The 26,097-nt window shown below is 43.8% G+C and overlaps 2 protein-coding genes across 2 annotated transcripts in view; one reads left to right on the top strand and one right to left on the bottom strand.

The window, feature by feature from the left end:
- The window catches only part of LOC148450938 (uncharacterized), a 53,489-nt gene extending 44,847 nt beyond the window's left edge, over positions 1-8,642 (bottom strand). The window contains exon 1 of the mRNA XM_088462497.1: positions 8,097-8,642. Coding sequence (XP_088318623.1) covers positions 8,097-8,642 — 546 coding nt within the window. The remainder of the gene's footprint in view (positions 1-8,096) is intronic.
- A 2,099-nt stretch (positions 8,643-10,741) lies between these two features.
- On the top strand, positions 10,742-25,499 carry LOC148450937 (trypsin-like). Its single transcript, XM_088462489.1, has 6 exons — positions 10,742-10,784; positions 11,976-12,029; positions 16,783-16,939; positions 18,854-19,107; positions 21,671-21,810; positions 25,253-25,499. The coding sequence occupies exons 1-6, from the start codon at positions 10,742-10,744 to the stop codon at positions 25,427-25,429; spliced, it is 825 nt and encodes a 274-aa protein (XP_088318615.1). The 3' UTR covers positions 25,430-25,499.
- The last annotated feature ends 598 nt before the right edge of the window (positions 25,500-26,097 follow it).

Below are 26,097 nucleotides of genomic sequence, written 5' to 3'. Positions count from 1 at the left end.
ATCACCAATGTACACATAACATTCTAGGGTTTAAATGTGCAAAATGGACCCATATTGCAGTTGTTCCCAAACTCAGCCATTACAGTCCAGGCTTTAAGGATATCTATGCTTGAGCACAGGTGATTTAATTAGCACCTCAGTCAATTTGATACAACCATCTGGGATCAAGCATGTATAGCCTTAAAACCTGGACTGTAATGATGGAGTTTGGGGACCTCTGCCGTATTGTACTGTATAACCTACAGTATATCAGGATATTTTATGACAGACACTCTGCAATACAGTGTACCTAGTACTTACATGTGCTGTGTAGGGTGCGGATGGTCATAAGATTATTCAATATTGAATAACAAACTACATTTTTTCTTGCAAAAGTGACTGCGGAAGCAGCTTATTCTAGGGGTAAGCGACTATTATTATATCATTGGGGGATAGTTTATGAGAGGCCCCGAAGCCACATCACATCCCTCACACCATGGGGTCTTCAACTGTGTAGCGCAAGTACTGTAGCATTTTGTACGCTAAACCATTAAAAGTGTCACCAAAAAAAAAAATAAGCAAAAAAAAATGCGTTACCAAATTACACAGCGACAGATATTTGTATCTTAGATTTATCATTACAGAGAAATTAGATTAATAAACAATCATTTCCATGTGACTGACGTAGATCATACCTATATGCTGTGTAGTGCTCCTCAGCCTGCGGGCACTCAGGCCGTATACCCTCTTATACTGTCTGCGCTGAATGAAGGGGGCGGAGCCAGTAATACTTACACCAATAGTATTACAGCTTTATGCCACCAGCCTGTGCCAGGACATTATGTGTGTACATACCACTTACACCAATACTTAAGTATATCTGGAGCATTACTGTAGAATGCTGTTGGTTTATTGACACCTATCCTTACGGATGCCCCAATGTCAGCAATGATTCATGTCACTCTTAGATTAATCCTGTGCTATTTGCAAATACTTAAGTGAATGTTTGCGCTGAATTGTGGCTGCCAAGTGCCATCTCTTCCTATTTGCCAATCAGAGCCTTAAGCTGGCCACACATCTAAAGATTATCTGTCCAACCAGCCAACTAGTTGATTGTATTCCTTACCAGATTTTCATTCTAACCAATCAGCAATTTGCTCCCAAAAGCTGGAAAATGGACCAAAACTATTGTTTGAACAAATAGTTTAGATCAAACAATTAACAAACTTGTCTGACGTCATTTTCACCTGTTTCTGGCATTTAGGAGCAAATTGCTGATCATCAGTTACTCCCATACATTACCAGATTCTCATTCCAACCAATCAGCTAGTTGGCTGGTTGGATGTAAGTTGGTCTAGTGTGTGGCCAGCTATAGGTTTTGATGATTTATTTCTGGAAATGTCCCTATTTTTCAGTATATACCTTAGTTGCCGACTGTAAGACTGCCCCATCTGGTAAGGGGCAGCCAGGTCAACACCGAGGGAGGGGTAGAGCAGCTGAAGTGGGCAGCGCTGGGGATGTGTGATGCCAGCACGTCATCTTCCCACTAGACAATACTGTGATTACCGCCATTGTAACAGGGGGGGGGGGCGTGAACAGTGAATTACATCTTCGCCCGCCTATACCTCCCACTTCACTCGAGATGTTGGCGGCTGTGGCAGTGACCGGCATCGGGGGTCTCCCAGCCATTCCAGGAGAGTAGGCAAATATAGTATATACCAACTGTATATAAAAATGTTAGTATTCGTTGTAACATGCGGTTTCCACACTGTGGGAGACAATAATCCCTGGAGACAGGTAAAGTGGAGGTTTCCCAAAGTAACCAATCAGCTTCTATCTGACATTTCATAGACTGATAGATCAATAATAGAGATGTGCGCTGACCCCCGTGTTTTGGTTTTGGATCTGGATTCATCAGCATGTTTTGGTTTTGCAAAACCACCCTAAAGTAGGGATGAGCAGGTTCGGATTTTCAAAATCCGCCCCCCTCCCCCCCCCCCCGATCCAAGCCGTGAACCGAGTCCGACTTGGGTTCTTCTGCCAGACTCGGTTCCCGGAACGAGGCAAAACGTCATCCTCCCGCTGTCGGATTCTCGCTGTCGGATTCTATAAAGGTCCCGTGATCGCCGCCATTTCTCATTCCGGCTGTGGAGCGTGCAGAGGGAGGGAGCTGGGCTGCGCTACTGTTGTGTGTTACACCAGAGAAAAAAAAAAACTCTTTGTTGGGGGCACAAACTTTTTACATCTGTTAAAAGATAATATTTTAATGACAAATATCAATAACACCAGGACAAAAAGGACAAAGAAGACACATATAACATAAAACATGTATAGTATATAATAACAATATTATATCACAACGAGTAATCCTCCAATCCTCACACTATATGATCATAAGTAAACGACATTACATGTGATATAAAAAACCTTGAGGATATAGAGGATGTGTGATTCACAGCAAATGTGATAATGGGCGAAAAGTATATAACTGATGTATATAAGCAAAGTTCATTTCATGAGGGAATCAAACAGACCTGAATGATAAGGTGATATCTATGCTTATATAAGAGTAGATCAGAAAGAAGACAAGTTAAGTGTAAAAGAACTGCTGGGTCCAGGAGTGAGATACTGCTGTGAAGTCATCTGCTGCCACCACGCATCCAATGATCTCATGAGTGTCCCCTCCTCAGTAGCAGTTATAATAGTAAGAAAGAGACGACATGAGAGAAAGTGAAAAGAAGGAGTCAGTAATGTCACGCATCTGCTTTCCATTCTCATTTCTTCCAAACATCGTGCAGAGGAGACTTTGATGAGAGTACGTGAAAGGACAAATGCTGATCCCCTATAAATAGTGCTTCTGCTGTCGATCAAACTGTACCTGGCTCCTGCAGGCCAGTGCCGATGAGAGAGCGAAGAGAGTCAGTGAATTCCACCTAAGGTCTGAGATAGTCCCTAATTATAAATGAATATATTCTTAATAATCAGATGATCTATAATACTAAACTCGCAGCTTATTCATGTAAAACATACCAGGTTGAGCTGATCTAAAAGACTGTAACCAACAGTATCATATATAAACAATGGTGATCAGCTCATAAGTCACAGGACAATTGTCTAATATATCATACATTACACCTACTGATAGGTATGTACAAATACTAGATTTAATTTCAGTAGTCAGGGTAACACACAATTATATCACATTACACTACCATGTCACATCCAGCAATGTATCATTATAAGGAAGGGCAGCGTGTAGCAAAGAGAAACGTTTTTAGTGCCCTTTTATTGATACAGTAAATCTTTGTAGCTGAGTAATGGTTATGTACTGTAACTAGCAGTGTTTCACAGATGAAAAAACACATGGGTCAGCATTGTGAATATTCCAAAATAACATGACATTTCTTCATATGAATACTGAAAATCTATGTAAAAAGACAATGTAGGTAATCCTATATAATATAAATCCTCCCAGTGTAGGTGAGAGAAAGACACATTCACCCTCTAAAACATCAGCAGAATCGCAGCAGCAAAAAAGAGCTACACGTGTGGATATACAGCGTCACCTGGTCTGAGAGAAATGAGGGAATAAGGGTAACACTCTGCTATCACAGCAGGAGACAATGACAGGGGCAGCCGGAAATAGCTGCACGTGTAGAGTGCGTGGCGTTACCTGGTCTGCCGTGAAGAATAGAGGGAGTGAAAGTAACCTGGTAGGTAAAGGACCTGCTGTGTGCACAATGGGAATCACCAAACAGCTGCCCCTGTCATGGAGACAATGCTGACCCCTGATTTTACATTCGATTTGGCCTTTAGTAAATACCCAAATGCAAAATCGAATACAAATAGAATGAAAATCGCACCTCAAATCACTCAAAATGCCAAATCGACCTTTAGTAAATGTACCCCTAAGTCTCTGCCCTTGTACACAGTGACAATATAAATTATAATATACTGCAGTGTAGATATATATCCTTGTGAAAAAAGGTGCAAGTTCACTTTTTAACAATGATACACTAGAGCCTACTGTATTTGCAGCAGCGCACAGTAGTGTGTTTGCAGAGCACTGGATTGCAGTGTGCAGAGCACTGGATTGCAGTTACTAGATAACGTAGTGTATCTGACAAACACACAGAGAGATGCCTGCGGTCACCCTTATTACCCACTATAGCATCCTAATGTTGTTTCTCTATGAGCACCTACAGCCCTCCCCCGCCCTGTACACTCTCCTGTGTGAAATGGCGCCTGATCACGAGGACGGTATTCTTATATGCAATCCAAAACACGAGATCTGACATTTCCTGGAAAATGGCGTTTTGTCTCGTTCTGAGATCCAAACTAGGCGTAAGGACTCAAGATGGGACTTAGGGCCTGATTCAGACCCACTAGCAAGCGTATAGCGCTCGCAAGCTGGTCGATGGCCGGGCAGTGTGCACGCGTGGCGTGCGAGAGCCCCGGAGCGAGTGAGAACTTCACTCACTCAGGGCTCGCAGCAAAACAGGTTGGCTGTCGATGTTGATCAACAGCTCGCCCCATTTTGTAGGTGGGTCGGGGGGGGGGTGGCTGGCCAAATAGAGGCGTTCCCGAAGGAACGCCTGCCTTTTGGGGGCGGCCCTACTGACATCACACGTGATGTCAGTAGTGAATTTCCTGCTCTATTAGAGTTACAAAGTTCACTGGGGCTTGCGGTGGACGAGACCATAGGAAGGCCACCCGCTAAAGCTGTGGATGGTCACCCACAGCTTAGCGAGCGGCCTTAAGGCCGGTAAAAACAAAATGGCCGCCCTGATTCAGGGCGAGCGCTCGCAAATAGCAATCACCTCTGAATCAGGGCCTTAGTCCCACCAGGGCTGTTGACGGGCCTTGGTACTGGGAAAGGGGCCATCATTATGCTAAAACTTCTAATTTATTTATTTCAAAATTTTATTGCAAGATGTATTATATATATAATTAGTAATGTTGGAGTTGTGCACTTGTAATTTTCCCTATTGTGTTTGCAAGTGAGAGCTTCTAAAAGCCGCTGCTTAGCAAATACACCCCTAAGTGTTTATTCTGTGTATTATGCTGGTAGGTTACATATTTATATTCTGCAAGACTATGGTGCAACATTATTGATCAACTGCGGCGTATTACAATGAAGTCACTTATAGTCACATGATCCGGCACGATTACAGCGCAGTTATGTCCAGAATATCAGGTGTCACCTTGTTATTCCAACAGCTCACACAAACAACGCAGCTTAATTCTCCCGAGTGTACATACAATTTACATCTTGTGCCAAATCTGTGTCCTGGGACCTTGGGCATAGCCGCACTTGTGCCTGGGAAAGTGCAGGTGGGAAAACTTGTGCAGCTGAGAAACTAATCCCCCTCCTGTGTGTCTGGGTATTAGTGACACAGCTACAGCATTAACCCCCTCCTGTGTGTCTGGGTATTAGTGACACAGCTACAGCTTTAACCCCCTCCTGTGTGTCTGGGTATTAGTGACACAGCTATAGCATTAACCCCCTCCTGTGTGTCTGGGTATTAGTGACACAGCTACAGCATTAACCCCCTCCTGTGTGTCTGGGTATTAGTGACACAGCTATAGCATTAACCCCCTCCTGTGTGTCTGGGTATTAGTGACACAGCTACAGCATTAACCCCCTCCTGTGTGTCTGGGTATTAGTGACACAGCTACAGCTTTAACCCCCTCCTGTGTGTCTGGGTATTAGTGACACAGCTACAGCTTTAATCTCTGGCTCTAATAGATCTAATGTATTCAATATGTGAGCACGAGTCTTCATCCCCAGCCCACCCGTAATAACATTCACAGGCGAGATATAACGTCTATGAGTCTGGAATCTAAGTTATAATACAACCCCATCTGAATAGAGCATTATATTGTACAAATTACCCAGTGTTTAATATATGTAGGGGACCATTTATCATTGTATATTTGAGGTATAATCCCTGAGAACACCTGTTTTCTGTGGTTAACCACAAATATAAAATTTCCCCCGTATGTATGAAGGAGGGACAGATACCTGCTGTGATCCCTTCATTCCCACAGACAGCCGCATCCTCTATAGGTGACTGTGGGTAATTGGATTGTTGTCAGATTTACCAACATCTGGAATGCGATGAATTCGCCATCTGAAGATGATGTTAGTAGCTGTTTCCAATGGGCTACACTGCGCATAATTAGCTGCCGGAACCCTCCCCTCCAGTGGCAGCCGTGCCCCTGCATGTGCTGGATGACACATCTAGGCGCTATGATCGCACATCGCAGTGCGATCAGGGGCAGTAATGTCATACCCAGATTGCATTGCAATAGCGATCATTAGTAAATGGGGGCCGTAGTCTTACACTCTGCCTACGACAAGGCTGTATCTCATCATACAACACAGTTTCCAAAAGAATTGGAGAAAGTAATTCTGTCTTGATGCACCAAAATAATATCTGATATGTTACTTAACATATAAACTTTATTGATATTTATTAAAAAGTTAGTTTTAAACATATAAAAAAAATTGTATCTATGTTTTTGCTCAGCGTGAAATAAAGATCTGTTTAAAACCAAGGAGTCACCCAGAGAGAAAGGTCTGTAAATAAATGATTAATAGCTTCTTTTATTTAATATTTATTACTGTTCCAATATAAGTATAATGATATTATCTCTGCACTATGCCAATATCTTGTTTATTAGAGGAGAGGATATCATTGTGCTGTATAATCTGCATTTGTCTGGCAGCCCTGAGTGTATCAGCACTGATTGAATGTTGTTACATAGAATCTCTCATATTGCAACTGTTTCTTTTATATGTTACAATTCAGCGCACAGTTTATTGAGTCAACAGCACGTAGTGTCTGTGCAGTATTCTCTAGTCTGTGCAGTATTCTCTAGTCTGTGCAGTATTCTCTAGTCTGTGCAGTATTCTCTAGTCTGTGCAGTGTCATAACCAGTGTCACGGTTTGTGTTTGAGAGTTACCTGACTCAGGTGTTGAACTGGATTCAGTGGACACCAGCTTGACTGAAACCATGGATGATGTAAATAGCTCTATTTGCATATGAATTGTATGGCAGTGAGAACTGCCTTTGATGATAAATGACAGGAACAGGAAACTTGTAACATTGGGGTGGAACCAGTAGAAAATTTGGAGAAATCGGACAAGGACCAGCAGGAAGGCTTACTGAGCTGGACAGGGTACCAGTAGGTAGGTTTGTAGAATTGGACTGAGAACCAGTAGGATTTCCGGATGCGCTAGGTATAGCTATCAGCAGGATTACTGAATGAACTGGTCTGGGAACCAGCAGGATTTCTGGATGTGCCAGGCATAGCTGCCAGCAGGATTACTGGATGAAGTGGTCTAGGAACCAGCAGGATTTCTGGATGTGCTGGTCGGGGATACACTTGTACATAGAGAGTCAGAAGTAGCACAATCTGTACACCATGGGAAGTAATGAGATGTTCAGGCCCTGAATGCTATCAGAGGAGGATGTATATACCCTGGGTCTGGCAGGAATTGGATACAGTCAGGTGGTCTGGCAGTAGCACACTTAAGTGGTGGAGAGCACAACATGCAGAGGAAGCAAACATATCAGCAGTACTGAGAGTCAGAACTACACCTGCGATTCCAATCAAGGCTAGCAGTGTTCCCAGACAGGAAAGGACCCAGGTGAGTAATCACTATGGAAAGGAGAGCACAGTCCAAATGTATACACAGAAGTGTTGCAGCCAGCATGACTAGAGCAGATCTCCAAAGTGAATTGCACATACAGATCCAAGTCTCAAGGCAGAAAGGTGAAAAATAAATATATACATAAGAGAACACAAAAAATGAGACGCCAGAAAAACTTTCTTCCAGCATGAAATTCCAGGAGCTCCAAACACAGGGACACCATAACTTTTGAAAACATCTATTTAGACATCTTCATCCTCACAGTAAGTAGACCATTCATCCTCACTACAGGTGGAACCTTCGTCACCTAGGAAGTCTTGGGTAATGCCTAGAAAAGGAGTATCTCCAAAAAATTATGTACACAAAGACTTAGTGCAAGGAACTGTGGACTTCCCAATCCTACATTTCTCTCGAATGGTAGGAAGAGCTTTTGTTTTGCAGTGATGTAGAACTTACTGGTAACTCCTGAGGAAATATGTGACTGGGAATGACAGGGTCAAACGACAAATGGTCTTCAGGAAATGGAGAATTATCACATGCATGATCAAACTCAGATTCCAAGTCAGGTTCTAATGGTAGAATGGAAGAATTAGTATGACTTGAAAACTGATAGGACTCCTGGGAGGAACTAAGCGAAACATGATCAATTATGATGGTGTTAGATGATTGGTTCCTAAAGGTTCCTCGAGACTTCTTCTCCTGTAGCGATTGATTCTGTACCATACAAGCAGTATATAGGCGCATAATATCAGAGGGTGACCACCTCTCACTAGAAACTTTGTCAGATTCGGTATTTTGGGAGGTACAGTAGTACGAAGGGGAGAAGGAGGTGTGAGCACATCTCATATTTAGGGATGCCAATTCTATAGTGCTGCTTTCCTTGGATGGTTGGAAATCAACACGCTGGCCCTTGAAAACTTGACCTTGTTTGGCCTTCAGGGGAGTGGAGGACTGAGCAAAGGATGGATTCTTGGTAGAACAAACAGACTGCTTGTACAACATTTTAGAACTGGGAACTTCACTAGAATTAAGATAGTCAATAGAATTTTGTTTTACAGGTTTAGGACCAAATTCTTTAATAACAGCTTCACTGAAAGTCTTTATATTTAGAAGCATTGGATCATTAGACTCGATGATATGATTGGCTCAGTCCAACACCTTACCACTAAAGGAAAGTAAAAGAAACTTAATGATGTTGGTAGGGGTGATACAACAAGTTGGACCAGCTTCCATGATGGCAGAGTATTGCTTCATTAATTCATAGTATTGCGATAAGTCCCCATCAAAATAAATGCATGCTGGAGTATTCAACAAATCCTGTGTGTTCGAGGATTGTGGAGCACATTCAGGTGCAGGGCTGGAGGAAACTTGAGGATGCTCAAATTGATGGGAGGGTCGAAATAACTGAAGCTGACAGATGTTCGGTATTTGGACCAATTGATGGAACTAGAAGGGGTCCAGAGGAGCTAGACACAATAGCATCAACAATCAAAGCCGAGAACAGACTACAGAGATTGTCATCCACTGGAACGATATTCACAGGAGATGCTAAACAGGAACCATGAATAGAATTAGTAGTACAAGACACTCCTCCCTGGGACCTGGAACCTGAAACCCCCTCCTGGGGTGTGGAACTCAAATACCTCTTCTGGGATGCGAAGCTTGTAACTCCTTTAGGCGCTAAACTTGAAACGCTCTCCTGGGGTACGAGACTAGGAACCCCCTCCTGAGGTACGAAACTGGGAACCCCATCCTGGGGCATGAGACTTGAAATCCCCTCCTGGGGAACGGAACCTAAAACCCCCTCTTAGGGTACGAGACTTTAAATCCCCTCCTGGAGTGCGCAACTTGAAACCCCCTCTTGGAGTACAGGACTTGAAACCCCCTCTTGGGGTGAGAAACTAGAAGAAGCGACATCCGGCTTGCAACTGGCAGAATCCAGACTAGGACCGGAACAGGCACTGAGACGTTGACACTTGCTATTATTGTTGGAATTGCAGAGGGAACAGTCTTTGATGAAGTGGTCAGAACCGCCACAATAGATACAGAGATGTAAACCATTGCGCTGCTGGCGTTCAGCCACAGGGGGCTTGGGATGTGGGTAACTTCGATGTCTCACTTTACTTGGTATGGAAGAATCTTTGGTTCTTAGGGTTTCCAGAGGTTTTAGTTGAGTCAGGGGTAGTACTAAGAAACTCGAGAATGATCCAAAAAATGTTGATGAGTAGAGTTTGTAGCTGTTCCAGCAGTTGATGGAAGGTAGTTAGGGGTTCAGGTATGATTTGAATGTCATCTAGCCGACTAGTCATACTTTGCAAAAGCTGTAGTACTTGATGCTGTACCGCCTCCTGTGAATCCAAGCTAGCGACCAGGTTATGGAAAGCATTCGGTCCAGTATTATGTGCTTGATATACCACCATCGGTAGGCCTGAACATACTGTCACAATTGGTGCTTGAGAGTTATCTGTCTCAGTTGTTGAACTGGTTTCAGTGGAGACCGGCTTGACAGGAACCATGGATGATGTAAATAGCTCTGTTTGCATATAAATTGTATGACAGTGAGAACTGTCTTTGATGATAAATGACAGGAACAGGAAACTTGTAATGTTGGAATGGAACCAGTAGAAAACTTGGAGGAACCGGACTGGGCCCAGCAGGAAGTCTTACTGAGCTGGACGGGGTACCAGTAGGTAGGTTTGCAGAATTGGACTGAGAACCAGTAGGATTTCCGGATGCACTAGGTATAGCTATTAGCAGGATTACTGAATGAACTAGTCTGGGAACCTGCAGGATTTATGGATGTGCCAGGTATAGCTATCAGATGGATTACTGAATGAACTGGTCTGGGAACCAGCAGGATTTCCAGATGTGCCAGGTACAGCTGCCAGCAGGATTACTGGATGAACTGGTCTGGGAACCAGCAGGATTTCCGGATGTGCCAGGTATAGCTGCCAGCAGGATTACTGAATGAACTGGTCTGGGAACCAGCAGGATTTCCGGATGTGCCAGGTATAGCTGCCAGCAGGATTACTAGATGAACTGGTCTGGGAACCAGCAGGATTTCTAGATGTGCCGGGTATAGCTGCCAGCGGGAATACTGGATGAAGTGGTCTGGGAACCAGCTGGATTTTCCAGATGTGCCAGGTATAGCTGCCAGCTGGATTACTGGATAAACTGGTCTGGGAACCAGCAGGAGCCTGGGATACACTTGTACACAGGGTGACAGAAGTAGCACAATCTGTACACCACGGGAAGTAACGAGATGTTCAGACACTGAGGACCTCATTCAGAGTCGGTCGAAGCGGCCGCACGGTCGTACGCAGCCGATGTTCGCTTAACTGCGCATGCGTACAGTTCGCAATGCGCGTGCGCAAACTAGCGGCTACAATCAGAAATTTCTCTCTCCTTGAACACCGCCAGGTCGGTAGTTTGAGTGACAGATTGCGGCGTTTGTGGGTGGTAACAGGGGAAGGTGCTTGAAAACGGGGGAGTGGAGATCCGAACGCAGGCGTGCCTCATTATGCGAACGGTGTTTTATGGGAGTGCATAATTAACAAAGTAGTGTCATGGCACATGTGACAGGGGAGGTTTTATACTGACATGATCATAGAGCTTAAGAGAGGGTATGGTCAACCTTTAGCTCTACAACCAGTTCCGATGGTTTCCGATGCTCGCGATTAATCCTTAAGTAGCCGGAGATGACATGTTATGCGTACGAGATGTGGGCGTATTTTTAGCGATCCGACCGCATACACCCCTTGGTCGGCTAGCTAACGATCCGACCTTAGGGACGCAGCATGCGTGTGCATCATTTGCATATCCGGCCCCTTTTTCTATACGACCGTGCGGCCGCAACGACCGACTCTGAATGAAGTCCTGAATGCTATCAGAGGAGGATTGTTATACCCTGGGTCTGGCAGGAATTGGTGGATTCGGTCAGGTGGTCTGGCAGCAGCACTCTGAGTGGTGGAGGGCACAACATGCAGAGGGAGCAAACATATCAGCAGTACTGAGAGTTATGGCCCCCATACATCAGCAATTGATTGCAGCAATCGTCCAATTTGCAATCGATTGTGTATAAAAATCTTTCCCTTTTTCAATCAATTGTGGCAATTCTGCAATCGATTGAAAAAGGGAAAGATTTTTATACACAATCGATTACAAATTGGACGATTGCTGCAATCAATTGCTGATATATGGCGGCCTTCAGGTCTACACCTGCGATTCCAATCAAGGTTAGCAGTGTTCACAGACCGGAAAGGACCCAGGTGTATAATCACTGTGGAGAGCACAGTCCAAATACATACACAGAAGTGTTACGGCCAGAATGATCAGGAACAGATCTCCCAGGTGAATTACACATACAGATCCACGGGACAGCTGGCAGGGGTAAGTCATAAGGCAGAAAGGTGATAAAGTAGGCAGGGTCGTGACAGTAAGTGTTTCCACCTTCACCAGCTAATTACAGACACATTCAGCCATGAGGTATAATCACAATCTGTGCATTGTCCACACTAATGAGCAGTTTTATGTGGCTAACGCTAAAGCTGCACACACACACACACAACGATTTTGTTACCAACGATTTTATGAACGATTTTCTGTCATATTATCTGTCAGATTTTTTAAAGTGTAATGAACGATTTTTTTGAACTACAAACGATTTTTGCATATTCCCTTAATGAAAATCGTTGAGTTGACAAGTCTGACTGAACTACAAACTACAAACGTGAACATGCATGAACGATTATCGTTCATCTTTTGACTCAGAGAGTGAACGATTTTTTTCAAAAGATCATCGTCAAACGATATCGTTTAACGATAATCGTTCAAAAGATCGTTGTGTGTGTATGCAGCTTAAAAATTTCTTTTAAAAGACCAAAAACTTGAAATGTATCTTCCTCCTAATTAGTATCGGTGCACATATAATTATATGCATTATAGTTTATCACTTCTAAATGCCGGGGATAAAACTCACATGGACAGTACAGGCTCCTAACAAACCAAAGTAACAATACAGTAATTACCTGGAACTGTCTCAGGGTGATAATTAATTTCCTCTACAGATCATGGAACACCAATCACAGAGGTGATAGCACTAATAAATGTGTATGCGTGCTATAACCGTGTATGAGATAACGCTGCTCCTGGTGCTATAACAGTGTATGAGATAACGCTGATCCTGGTGCTATAACCGTGTATGAGATAACTCTGCTCCTGGTGCTATAACAGTGTATGAGATAACGCTGATCCTGGTGCTATAACCGTGTATGAGATAACTCTGCTCCTGGTGCTATAACAGTGTATGAGATAACGCTGATCCTGGTGCTATAACCGTGTATGAGATAACTCTGCTCCTGGTGCTATAACAGTGTATGAGATAACGCTGATCCTGGTGCTATAACCGTGTATGAGATAACTCTGCTCCTGGTGCTATAACAGTGTATGAGATAACGCTGCTCCTGGTGCTATAACCGTGTATGAGATAACGCCGCTCCTGGTGCTATAACCGTGTATGAGATAACGCTGCTCCTGGTGCTATAACAGTGTATGAGATAACGCTGCTCCTGGTGCTATAACCGTGTATGAGATATCTCTGCTCCTGGTGCTATAACAGTGTATGAGATAACTCTGCTCCTGGTGCTATAACCGTGTATGAGATAACGCTGCTCCTGGTGCTATAACCGAGTATGAGATAACTCTGCTCCTGGTGCTATAACCGTGTATGAGATAACGCTGCTCCTGGTGCTATAACCGTGTATGAGATAACGCTGCTCCTGGTGCTATAACCGAGTATGAGATAACTCTGCTCCTGGTGCTATAACCGTGTATGAGATAACGCTGCTCCTGGTGCTATAACCGTGTAGGAGATAACGCTGCTCCTGGTGCTATAACCGTGTAGGAGATAACGCTGATCCTGGTGCTATAACCGTGTATGAGATAACGCTGATCCTGGTGCTATAACCGTGTATGAGATAACGCTGCTCCTGGTGCTATAACAGTGTATGAGATAACGCTGCTCCTGGTGCTATAAACGTGCTGCTCCTGGTGCTATAACCGTGTAGGAGATAACGCTGCTCCTGGTGCTATAACCGTGTATGAGATATCTCTGCTCCTGGTGCTATAACAGTGTATGAGATAACTCTGCTCCTGGTGCTATAACCGTGTATGAGATAATGCTGATCCTGGTGCTATAACCGTGTATGAGATAACTCTGCTCCTGGTGCTATAACCGTGTATGAGATAACTCTGCTCCTGGTGCTATAACCGTGTATGAGATAACGCTGATCCTGGTGCTATAACCGTGTATGAGATAACGCTGATCCTGGTGCTATAACAGTGTATGAGATAACGCTGCTCCTGGTGCTATAACTGTGTAGGAGATAATGCTGCTCCTGGTGCTATAACCGTGTATGAGATAACTCTGCTCCTGGTGCTATAACCGTGTATGAGATAACGCTGATCCTGGTGCTATAACCGTGTATGAGATAACGCTGCTCCTGGTGCTATAACCGTGCTGCTCCTGGTGCTATAACCGTGTAGGAGATAACGCTGTTCCTACCACTCCCTCTGGGACACACAACTCTCTGTTAATCATTTATGAAGTGATGAAAGTTCTGGTAAAGTAGAAAAGTGCGTCTGAAATGTCTCCGGTGTCTGATACAGAGATGATTATTGTACTGGTCGCTGCTCTGTTGGGGTCAGCAGGTGAGATTGTCGCAGAACAGAATTGGGACATATAACATTAATGGGGGTTGGTGTATACTGTATAGTAACCACAGGGTTTCTGATATAACTTCATGCATACACATATATAAATATATCCAATAAATATTATATACAGCATATACACACAATACCGTGTAATAGTCTTAGGCAGGTGTGGGAAATGCTGCAGAGTACGAATGCTTTCATACATAGAAGTGTTACTAGTTTATATTTCTCAATTAACAAAATGCAAAGTGAACAAACAGAAGATAAATCTAAATCAAATCAATAGTTTATGTGACCGCCCTTTGCCTTCAAAACAGCATCAGTTCTTCTAGGTACACTTGCACACAGCTTTTGCAGGAACTCGGCAGGGAGGTTGCGCGAAAATCTTGGAGAACTAAGTTCTGATCTTCTGTGGTTGTACCTTGCTCATATCCTTCTGTCTCTTCATGTAATCCCAGACAGACTCTATGGTGATGGTGAGATCGGAGCTCTGTGGGGGCCATATCATCACTTCCAGGACTCCTTGTTCTTCTGTACACTGAGGATAGTTCTTAATGACATTGGTTGTATGTTTGGGGTGGTTGTCCTGCTGCAGAATAAATTTGGAGCCAATCAGACGCCTCCCTGATGGTATTACATGATGGATAAGTACCTGCCTGTATTTCTCAGCATTGAGGACACCATTAATCCTGACCAAACCCCAACTCCATTTGCTGACATGCAGCCCCTAACGTGCAAGGAACCCTCACCATGTGTCACTGTTACCTGCAGACATTATTGTACCGCTCTCCACCATGTGTCACTGTTACCTGCAGACATTATTGTACCGCTCTCCGCCATGTGTCACTGTTACCTGCAGACATTATTGTACCGCTCTCCACCATGTGTCACTGTTACCTGCAGACATTATTGTACCGCTCTCCACCATGTGTCACTGTTACCTGCAGACATTATTGTACCGCTCTCCAGCCCTGGGGTGAGCAAACTTCCTCTGTTACAGCCAAATATCCCACATTGTGACTCATCAGTCCAAAGCACCTGCTGCCATTTTTCTGCACCCCAGTTCCCATGTTTTAGTGCATAGATGAGACACTTGGCCTTGTTCCCACATTGAAGGTATAACATTTTGGCCGCAATTCTTCCATGAAGACCACTTCTGGCCAGACTTCTCCAAACAGTAGATGAGAGTCTACTGGTTCCTGCCAGTTCTGAGCTGATGGCCGTGCTGGACATCTTTTGATTTTGAAAGGAAGTAACCATGATGTGTCTTTCATCTGATGCACTTTCTTTGGCCGACCACTGCGTCTAATGTTCCCAATGTTGCCAGTTTCTTTGTGTTTCTTCAGAAGAGCTTGAACAGTACATCATGAAACCCCGGTCTGCTGTGAAATCTTTGCCTGGGAGAGACCTTGCTGATACAGTATAACCACCTTGTGTCTTGTTGCTGTGCTCAGTCTTGCCATGGTGTATGATCTGTGACAAGAAATGGTCTTCCACAACCTCACCTTTGTAGCAGAGATTGGCTGTTCCTCACCCAGTTTTAAGCCTCTTACACAGCTGTTTCTGTATCAGTTAATAACTGTGCCTCAACCTACATATGAAAATGATCATTATCACCTGTTAGGTGTATGATTAACCAAATATAACAGACTATAATTCTACAAAATCCCAGACTTTGTGCAAGTGTACCTAGAAGAATTGATGCTGTTTTGAAGGCAAATTGTGGTCACAGCAAATATTGATTTGATTTAGATTTCTCTTCTGTTCATTCACTTTGCATTTTTTTTTACTTATAATAATAAACTATTAACATTCCTCTCTGAAAGCATTCTCACAATGCAGCAGTTTTTCCACACCTGCCTGAACCTTTGTACAGTATTGTGTGTGTGTGTGTGTGTGTGTGTGTGTGTGTGTGTATATGTATATATATATATATATATATATATATATGTGACAAGATAAATGCATATTCTGGCAACAGTGCCTGTTTTCACCAAGGGTACAGTAACATAAGAGCGTACTGCTGTGGCTGTCGTTGCAGTATCCATTGCTGAGGGTCTACGACAATACCGTCCCCATTCAAAGCATAATGATAAATAGAAGTGTATGTAACATTTGTACTAACTGTATAATACTTCATGGTAACATAATAAAGTAATTGGGATTACAATTACTAGGAATATAATCATCAATACAGTAAAACCTGGTTTAAATAATCTGTATTTGCAATAGTCAAAAATATGAATTTTGTAATCCTTTTTTGCTTGCTGTACATTAAATATTGCTGGTTATTTAGTACATACGAGGAATTGTAGACAATGTGATTTTCCTCATGTTAGTGTACCCTGTACTATACTGGTGATACACTGTAACTTTCTTGTGTCTTACCCCTAATACTCACCTTTACATTGCTGTATACTTTGCGCAGGTAATGCCCATTCCTGTGAGCGGATAATAGGGGGAGAGGAGTGCCTGGCTCATTCCCAGCCATGGCAGGCGGCATTGTACCACTTTGGTACATTTATCTGTGGTGGTGCCCTCATCAGGGAGTCCTGGGTACTGACAGCAGCTCATTGCTGGAAGACGTAAGTGTCCAGCGCTCATTACTCTGTGTCTCACTGCGTATAATCCATAGCGCACACATGGATCCAGCCCCAAGTCTAAGGACATTACTGTCACTGGTGTTACGTCACCGATACTGGGGGGGCTGCAGGGGTCCACACTTAGGGCTTGATTCAGGAGTACACAGTACTGCAACCACTACTGCGCCCTGTGCCTCACAGCGATTGTATCTTTATACTAATGCCGCAACCAATGGGCTTCGAACAGAGACAGCCACCGAGTATGGAGCTAACCTGCCGATGTGCCGATTAAGAAGCGCCATTGGCTAGACCATCGAACATTGCACCAGCCCTATCGAAATGTAGATTATCTGTGTACAAATGGCGCCCTGTGTCAGTGCAACTGCATTAATCACGCCCCCCCCCCCCCCCTGTTACCTCCCGGGAACACTCACTGAGATCTCCTGCTCTTGTGAACAGATTTGTGTGGAGCCAAGCAGTGACCATCGGGAGGCAGGGGCAGTGTGGCTGGTGACCATCGGGAGGCATGTGCAGTGTGGCTGGTGACCATCGGGAGGCAGGGGCAGTGTGGCTGGTGACCATCGGGAGGCAGGGGCAGTGTGGCTGGTGACCATCGGGAGGCATGTGCTGTGTGGCTGGTGACCATCGGGATGCTGGGGCAGTGTGGCTGGTGACCATCGGGAGGCAGGGGCAGTGTGGCTGGTGACCATCGGGAGGCAGGGGCAGTGTGGCTGGTGACCATCGGGATGCAGGGGCAGTGGGGCTGGTGACCATCGGGAGGCAGGGGCAGTGGGGCTGGTGACCATCGGGAGGCAGGGGCAGTGGGGCTGGTGACCATCGGGAGGCAGGGGCAGTGGGGCTGGTGGCCATCGGGAGGCAGGGGCAGTGGGGCTGGTGGCCATCGGGAGGCAGGGGCAGTGGGGCTGGTGGCCATCGGGAGGCAGGGGCAGTGGGGCTGGTGGCCATCGGGAGGCATGCATAGACTGATTACTATGGTGCTTGCCGGTGGCATGATGACATTACATGCACCCTCTGCATCAGCCCTTAGTGTGGCAAAGCTCTGTGCACTGACCATAAATGACACTGTGGGGTAATGGGGTGACAGCGCTGCAGAATGGGCGTTGTGGGCAGTACAGATAATATGTAAATTCAGGCTGAGCCCTTGATGAGCAATATGGTCGCTCTCCGTGACGGCAGCACAGATCGTCTAAGTCCACCCAAACATGGAGCACAGAGGGGAAATGAGACGTTGTTTCCTCCATATTTGCTGGTGTGATACAGAAGGAAATACAAATGTCTGTAATGAATCCTCAGGAAAATGTCGCTGGAGTCCGTGAACATCAGCCCACAAGTTACTGTCTCCAGGGGTGTATACAGTATATGGTGTTATTGTGCTTCATGGGAGAAAATGTCATTTAGCGGTAATTACACCTTTTGTCCTTTGTGTCATTATTGCCAATGTTAGGATTCGGTCTGTATGTGACATTATTGCACAGGTTTATTCTGCTCTAAAGCTGGGTACACACGTAAAGATTTTCTGTCCAACCAGCCAACTAGGTGATTGGTTGGAATGAGAATCTGGTAACGTATGGGAGTAACTGATGATCAGCAATTTGCTCCTAAATGCCAGAAAACAGATGAAAATGGCGTCAGACAAATTTGTTAAATGTTTGATCTGCACAATTTGTACAAACAACAGTTTTTGTCCATTTTCCGGTGTTTGGGAGCAAATTGCTGATCATCAGTTACTCCCATACATTACCAGATTCTCATTCCAACCAATCACCTAGTTGGATGGTTGGACAGATAATCTTTACGTTGTGTATGTAGCTTAAGATCTTTCCTGTTGGGTGGAAACTGCTCCCTGTATACGTGTTTACTTCACTGATTGATTTTCATGTTACTTTTGGTCAACAGGAATATTCAGGTTCATCTAGGAAAACATAACCGGGGGATCCATGAGGAGACCGAGCAGCTAACGTATGCTGATAAAATGTATTGTCACCACGGCTATAACAACACGACAAATGACAATGACATCATGCTCCTGAAGCTAGCCTCTCCGGCCATCACTGATGACTACGTGAGTGCTATCTCTTTGCCCACTGAGCCTGTGGATGATGACACCAACTGTATCATCTCAGGATGGGGATCCACCACCAGCCCTGAGGGTAACAACACAACAGTATGAAAGAGTTTCAATAAGAAAGTTATTGTGGTTACAATACTCCAGAAAAATATTCTGTATACACTTAGGGGTATATTTACATGAGATGTGCGGGTTCGGTTTTACTCTGTTCTTTTCGGATTAGTTCGGATTTATCTTATTGGCTATCCAGCTCTCACATGTTTTGGATAGCCAATAAGATTAATCCAAACCAATAAATCCAAAATAATCCGAACTTGCGCTAATGTGGCAAAAAGAACCAAGTAAAACCGAACCCGCACATCTCTAATATTTACTAAAGTGCAGGTTTATAGAAGTGGAGATGTTGCCCATAGCAACCACTCAGATTCTACTTATCATTTATCTAACACCTAATCTAGAAGATAATAGCTAGAATCTGATTGGTTGCTATGGGCAACATCTCCACTTCTATAAACCCGCACTTTAGTAAATATACCTGTGACAGACATCATATATACAGTGCAAATGCTCATTAACAAAATAGAGGCAAAATGTATATTTATGGCAACATGTGGAGAGGATGAGGCTGAATGTGGTGCGGAACTGAGCAGAACATCGCAGGCTTTAGAATAAGCGCAATATTACACCTGATTGTACACGACAGGGCTGATGCATTGGTGAGTGCAAACCATGCGCCAGAGCCAAGTGTGCCCATCGCATTTTGAATTTGCACTTGTTACTAAATGGGAGTAACTGGGTGGTAACAGGGAATTCTCACGTAGACCATGTCCAGTGCCAGCGAGTGGATGGAATTGTGGGTGAAGAGTAAAACAAGTTTGTTTTCAGATGGATCGTTTGCGCGAAGGGCAGGGCTGCTGCAAGTACACATTGCTAATGATGGCGACTATGAGGCCAGGTATAGGGATAGAGACAGTGCGGCTGCGGAAATGTGTGCGACTCTGTATAGGGGCAAAAACAGGCATTTAATCGTGTGCATGCAAAGCAGGAGCTACTGCTGACAGCTTCCATCCACCTGTGCATTTATCCTCACGTGTGCCAATGCGAGAGATTGTTCTGTGAGCAACAGAGAAGTGCGCTATTTCCATGGCTGCTGCGACATTGTACACAGAGGATATGTGATAATAAGCTAATGTCGCAGCTGCTCAGATTTTCATTGTCCATCGCTATGTGACTGAGAAGTCGCTGCTTGTGATTACAGTAATGGACTTTGAAGCATGAGCACTGTGACTCGGACACAATCGCAGATAGACGATAATCGCTCAGGCCCAAGATACCAAATAATCCAGAGAGATTGTGCATATATGAAAGTATTCTGATTTTAATGGCCCCTACGGTCAGGAATGATATAGATTATAACTAAAGGGTGAAACGCGTAGTGTATTGGTGTAATCCATTGACATTTGGATATTAAGGAATGAGCCCAATGTGACATACATGCTATAAAAGGAATGTAATCACTGGTGATGTGCCGCATTACTGCCACGGTCAGCTGTGCACATATCAGCCAGTTACTTTACCCCAAAGTCATTTTACCTGCGCACCTATATTGGGCAAACACAAAGGCAGACAAAGTAGGTGACGCTAGTGTTGCGATGGATAGATAGCATAAGGAACAAATATAGGACATAAAGAAAGAAAATATTGTTTCCTTTGTAAGTTTTTATGGGTTTGGGACGATTTTATTTTTTTGTCCATCCTTTGCGTTTGTTCTAGGGTAGAATATGGATCAGTGAGAAAGAATCTGTCAGATGCACCCAGAGGTTTTTTTTGCTATTTTTGACTCTACTGGGTAAAACCTATAAAGTGGATGGATGTGACCAGGAACAGAAAATCACGTCCTGAGTTAGATTCCCTCCGTCTATGCTCAGAGTACTGTTACCATCCCGCATTGCAAATCTCAGATCAGTCATATCAGGTGCCTTCTAAAAGCCGAACTAGAGATGCACCAATGTCTAACCAGGCCACATTCCCAGGGGACGCTCTGCCCTAATGTGCGCACTACCCTATAGTACTGCACTTAGCCTATGGTACTGCACTTACCCTATGGTACTGCACTTACCCTATGGTACTGCACTTACCCTATGGTACTGCACTTAGACTATGGTACTGCACTTACCCTATGGTACTGCACTTACCCTATGGTACTGCACTTACCCTATGGTACTGCACTTACCCTATGGTACTGCACTTAGCCTACGGTACTGCACTTACCCTATGGTACTGCACTTAGCCTATGGTACTGCACTTAGCCTATGGTACTGCACTTAGCCTATGGTACTGCACTTAGCCTATGGTACTGCACTTAGCCTATGGTACTGCACTCAGCCTATGGTACTGCACTTAGCCTATGGTACTGCACTTAGCCTATGGTACTGCACTTACCCTACGGTACTGCACTTAGCCTATGGTACTGCACTTACCCTCTGAAAACCTCGCCATGCTTAACGCGTGGATGCGTATCCTGGCAAAACACAATGCATCTGCCATTATTTCTCTGAGGACATTTGTGGGGTCGGATATGGTGATTGAGATAAGTGAACACATAACACTTACATTTATCTCACATTTTCTGTGCCCTATAACAGAGACCTACCCCGATGTGCTGCAGTGTCTAAATGTCACCACTATATCTGCTCCTGTCTGTCAGCAACTCTACGATAAGGACAGTATAACTGACAACATGATTTGTGCTGGAGTCCTTGAAGGGGGGAAAGATTCCTGCCAGGTAATGTTTGGGCAGTTCATTAATATAACTGGTAGGATTTGGTTGGCACACATGCCTGTCACTGCGATGGCTTAATGCCTGTCACTGCGATGGCTTAATGCCTGTCACTGCGATGGCTTAATGCCTGTCACTGCGATGGCTTAATGCCTGTCACTGCGATGGCTTAATGCCTGTCACTGCGATGGCTTAATGCCTGTCACTGCGATGGCTTAATGCCTGTCACTGCGATGGCTTAATGCCTGTCACTGCGATGGCTTAATGCCTGTCACTGCGATGGCTACATGCCTGTCACTGCGATGGCTACATGCCTGTCACTGCGATGGCTTCATGCCTATCACTGCGATGGATTGATATTGTGAAGAGATATGTCACCTATCTTTTACAATACAGGCTACTAACATTATCCTTGTAACTAATTCATCATCATGTTTTGGCTTTGGTTTTGGTTTTGCCATAACCACCCTCACTTTTTTTGGTTTAAGTTTTGGATCTGGATTTAAAGAACATTTATAAAAACAGCTAAAATCATGTTACAGTATGTGGTTAGTTTGTGGCTAGTTTTTGTTCCTACAATATTATTAGCCTCAATAACATACATTTTCAGACAATTTTGACCACCTCACAGCTCACAGTATTGTTCACCAATATTGCCCAAAGGCTGGCTGGCTAAACTAAGCAACAGAGGAGTGGCACAAACATGCGGCAGTTTAAAAGAATATAGCACACGTCAGTGGCATACAGGATGGCAGTTTAATAAACTATACAACCCCATAGAAACAATGTTTTCATTAATCAAGAATTAGTTTAGAGGCCAAGGGGCAGTACAGGGAAATGGAGGTGAAGTATGTATGTAGTGGCAGAGAGGTAAACAATTGATTGATTAAGAACATTTAAATTGAGACGTGGCCTTGTTTTGCAGCAACTGAGAAAAGGCCATAAAAGAATACAATTTATCTTGTTCATGTTCATACGGTATTGCTGAATAGTACTAAATATTTTCCAAAATTCTCTTAAAAAAAGAATATGTATATAATTTATTTTAGAGGCACCACATTACTTTTGGCTAAAAATGTGTTGCGAATTTGTAACTTATTAGGCCAATAACCAATAAAAATGTTTGTCTATGCAAAAAAGACCATCACCAGTGCCCCAAAAAATACAGGTCATAATGAAAAGTAAAGTGGTGCAATATGGAATTGTACTTGGGCTCTCCCACCCACTCTTATGTTGTATATTATAAAAGAACATGCACAGTTTAACAAACCAAGCACTTCAGTAACAGGGACTGCAACTTTTGTGGCTAAAGTGCTTGGTTTGTTTGGACTTCCACAAAGCAACGTACTAATAGGCTTAAGGCGACTAACAATGTTATTAATAATTTCTACACTAGGACGATATCATTATCATCCTCATCCTCCTCACCCTTATCAGTGTTAACATCATCATCACACAATATTAGCTCATCCCCGCTGAAATCCACCATAACAGAAGTCTATGTACTTTGTTGCATGTGGCAATAAAGGTATTCCTCATAGAATTTGTAGTTGATTTCTATGAACATGAGTTTTTCCACATTTTGAGGGAGTAACGTCCTATGCTGATAAGCTCACAAGGTTCCTGGCTGTGCTAAACACTCTTTCCGAGTACACACTGGAGAGTGGGCAGCTTAAGTACACCAAAGCTAATTTGTATAAGAGGCTCCAAATTGCTTTTTTTTCCCTCCCAGTAATCAAAAGGACTGTTTGACATTCTATTTTGTACATTGTCATTAATATAATCCTCCACCATTCTATTGATGCTTACTGTATCAGATTGATTTACAACAGATTGACAACATACTATGCGGAATCACTTCATTTCATCTCCTCCTTCTGTTTCTCTAGCTGCTTTTCCAGTAGTTTTATGAAGGGAATAACCTTACTCAAGCTGGCAGTATTTGAACTCACTTCATTAGTTACTATTTCAAATGGTTTCAGTAGCTTGCATAAAACCTAGAGTATTCACCAGTGTGCTGGACTAATGTACAGATGTGTCCTCTTGTATCTTTGCTGTTAATGTGGAAAATCATGCCATGTATGGTGCGAGTCACGTGCCTGCGACCAGGTATGCATACAGCATATGCAAACGTGATCCATAGGATTTCATAGTGCCAATGATGCCGTGGTGTACCATGCATGCTCACGTTTGCCTTCAATGCTGCAAAGATGTAAGACACATCTGTACATCCTCCCTCTCTCTCATGTCATGGCTTGTTGTGTAGGTTTGGACGGTTTGTTGATTTTCCTCAATTCCCTGAAGCATATAAGAGGTGGATTTCCGCTTGGTCACTACCTCTTGTTTTATTAGGTGGCATAACTTCTACAGGCAGTTGATGAATGCCGAAAATGTCCAGAAATATTTCTGGCCAGACAGAATTTGCTGCACGCCCCTTTCATTTTTTTAAAAAGTCTGACCTACCAAGTTTATTGTGTGCCCAAAACATGGGACATGTTCAAATTAATCCAGCTGTAATGCTCTCACAATGTTACTTGCATTACCAGAAATGACAAATTGTGAGGAGAGTCCTAGAGGGGTAAGCCATTTTGCTATGACATCCCTGAGTTTTTCTAATAGGTTTATACTGGTATGCCTCTTAGTGAAGCCAGTGATACAGAGAGTAGCCCGCCTGTGAATGGCATTGTGTCTTAGATACTGCTGCTGAAGGTGATACACCCACCCAGTGGACTGTCACAGTCATGTAATCTTTAGTTTGACCAGTGCCACTTGTCCACATTTCTGTGGTTTGGTAGATAGTGGGTACAATGGCATTTTCTAGGCCAAGAACAATTTTTTTAATCTCCCTGTACAGGCGAGGAATTGCTGTTCTGGCTAAATGGATTTGAGATGGAATTTGGTATCGGGGACACAGGACCTCAATTAACTGTCTAAAACACACATGCATTGATTGACAGATATTGGAGCTGATCTGATGCTAGCGTAGCCATCATGGCTTCAGTGATCCTTCTGTACAGCTGGATAGCTGCTTTCATATTTGCTTCCTCTTGAAAAGGATTCTTTCACACTCCATTGCTGTTTGAAACTAATCTTCTAGGTCCCCTTCTGAGATAAAGATTCACTCCCATCAACAGCAGCCCTAGTGCGCAAAGATTCTTCTAGGAAATCCTGGATAGGGAAGGAGTCGAATAGCTTTCGCAAATTGGATGAAGGAGGATTACCTGTAATCATTGAGGAGGCTGATGATGAAGGTGTTGGCAGTTAAGATTGCATGTACTGGATTTATCCATGTTGCTGGTAGCTGATACTATACTGTTTGTTATTATTTTACTGTATTTTTGAGATTTTCCTAAATAATTTGCACAAGCTTGCTGTAAATGATGTAACATGTAATAATGCTTGTACATAAATAAGTATGTTTTTCATTGAAATCTTTTATTTTATTCAGGGAGATTCCGGGGGGCCCCTCGTGTGTGGCTCTGAGTTACAGGGAATCACATCTTGGGGAGACGTAATCTGTGGAAAACCAAACAAACCGGGAATCTATACTAAAGTCTTCAATTATCTCACCTGGATTAATGACATCATGGAGAATGACGATGGCGATACGTGCAAACTGCCTTAGCGCTATGATCTGGTACAGCTGGATGATGTGAGAGCAGCCGTGTAACCACCCATGAAATGTACAAACCTGCTGATACCTAAAGGCTCATAATTAAATATTGAGAGTAAAACCCATGTGTGTAAAGGTGGTCTGTTTCTGTTATCACAGATGTAATTCCCACTTTACCTTACCCATAAATCATACCTCCCTACTGCCCAGATGTAGGCGGAACCGTCCTGATTGGCAGGGTCTGTCTTGTTGCCCCAACTTTCACCAGCTTTGCCCCAATGGTGATCATTTTAAAAGCTTTGACCCATTGACTGCTGAAATGTTGCCCGTGGCATTGCATGTGGTACAGGGGGGTGTAAGGGCAGCCTAAAGCTCTATAAGTGCTACGGGCCTGATTCTGAGTTGAATGCTGCCAAATCCGTGTCTGTGTCTATGAATTTATACTAATACCGCGTGTGTCTGAATGTACCAGGACGGAGATTCTCACTTCATACCTGACAACTCTCCCTGAAATAGTGGTGATCTCCCTGACTGTCTAATTAGTCTAGAAATCTCCCTGATGCCAGGCTGGGTGAGCAAAACACAGAGATGATGCCATCACTCCTCCCAGAGCCGGCCCTAAACAATTTGGTGCCCTAGGCAAGATTATGGCTGGTGCCCCCTATCCGATAATGCCACCA

This window comes from Taudactylus pleione, unplaced genomic scaffold, assembly GCF_031769625.1.
Source record: "Taudactylus pleione unplaced genomic scaffold, aTauple2 ptg001250l, whole genome shotgun sequence".
In the NCBI taxonomy this organism is placed as follows: domain Eukaryota; kingdom Metazoa; phylum Chordata; class Amphibia; order Anura; family Myobatrachidae; genus Taudactylus; species Taudactylus pleione.
Note: the sequence above shows the minus strand (reverse complement) of the source record. Positions and strands in the feature narration are given on the sequence as shown.

Bases quoted from the DNA above. Each gene is read 5' to 3' on its own strand.
- LOC148450937 (XM_088462489.1), top strand. From the start codon at position 10,742: ATGAAGTGGTCTGGGAACCAGCTGGATTTTCCAGATGTGCCAG. The intron at 12,030-16,782 runs GTAAGTCATAAG...TACTTTGCGCAG, and splicing joins CCACGGGACAGCTGGCAGGG to GTAATGCCCATTCCTGTGAG. The intron at 21,811-25,252 runs GTAATGTTTGGG...TATTTTATTCAG, and splicing joins GGGGGAAAGATTCCTGCCAG to GGAGATTCCGGGGGGCCCCT.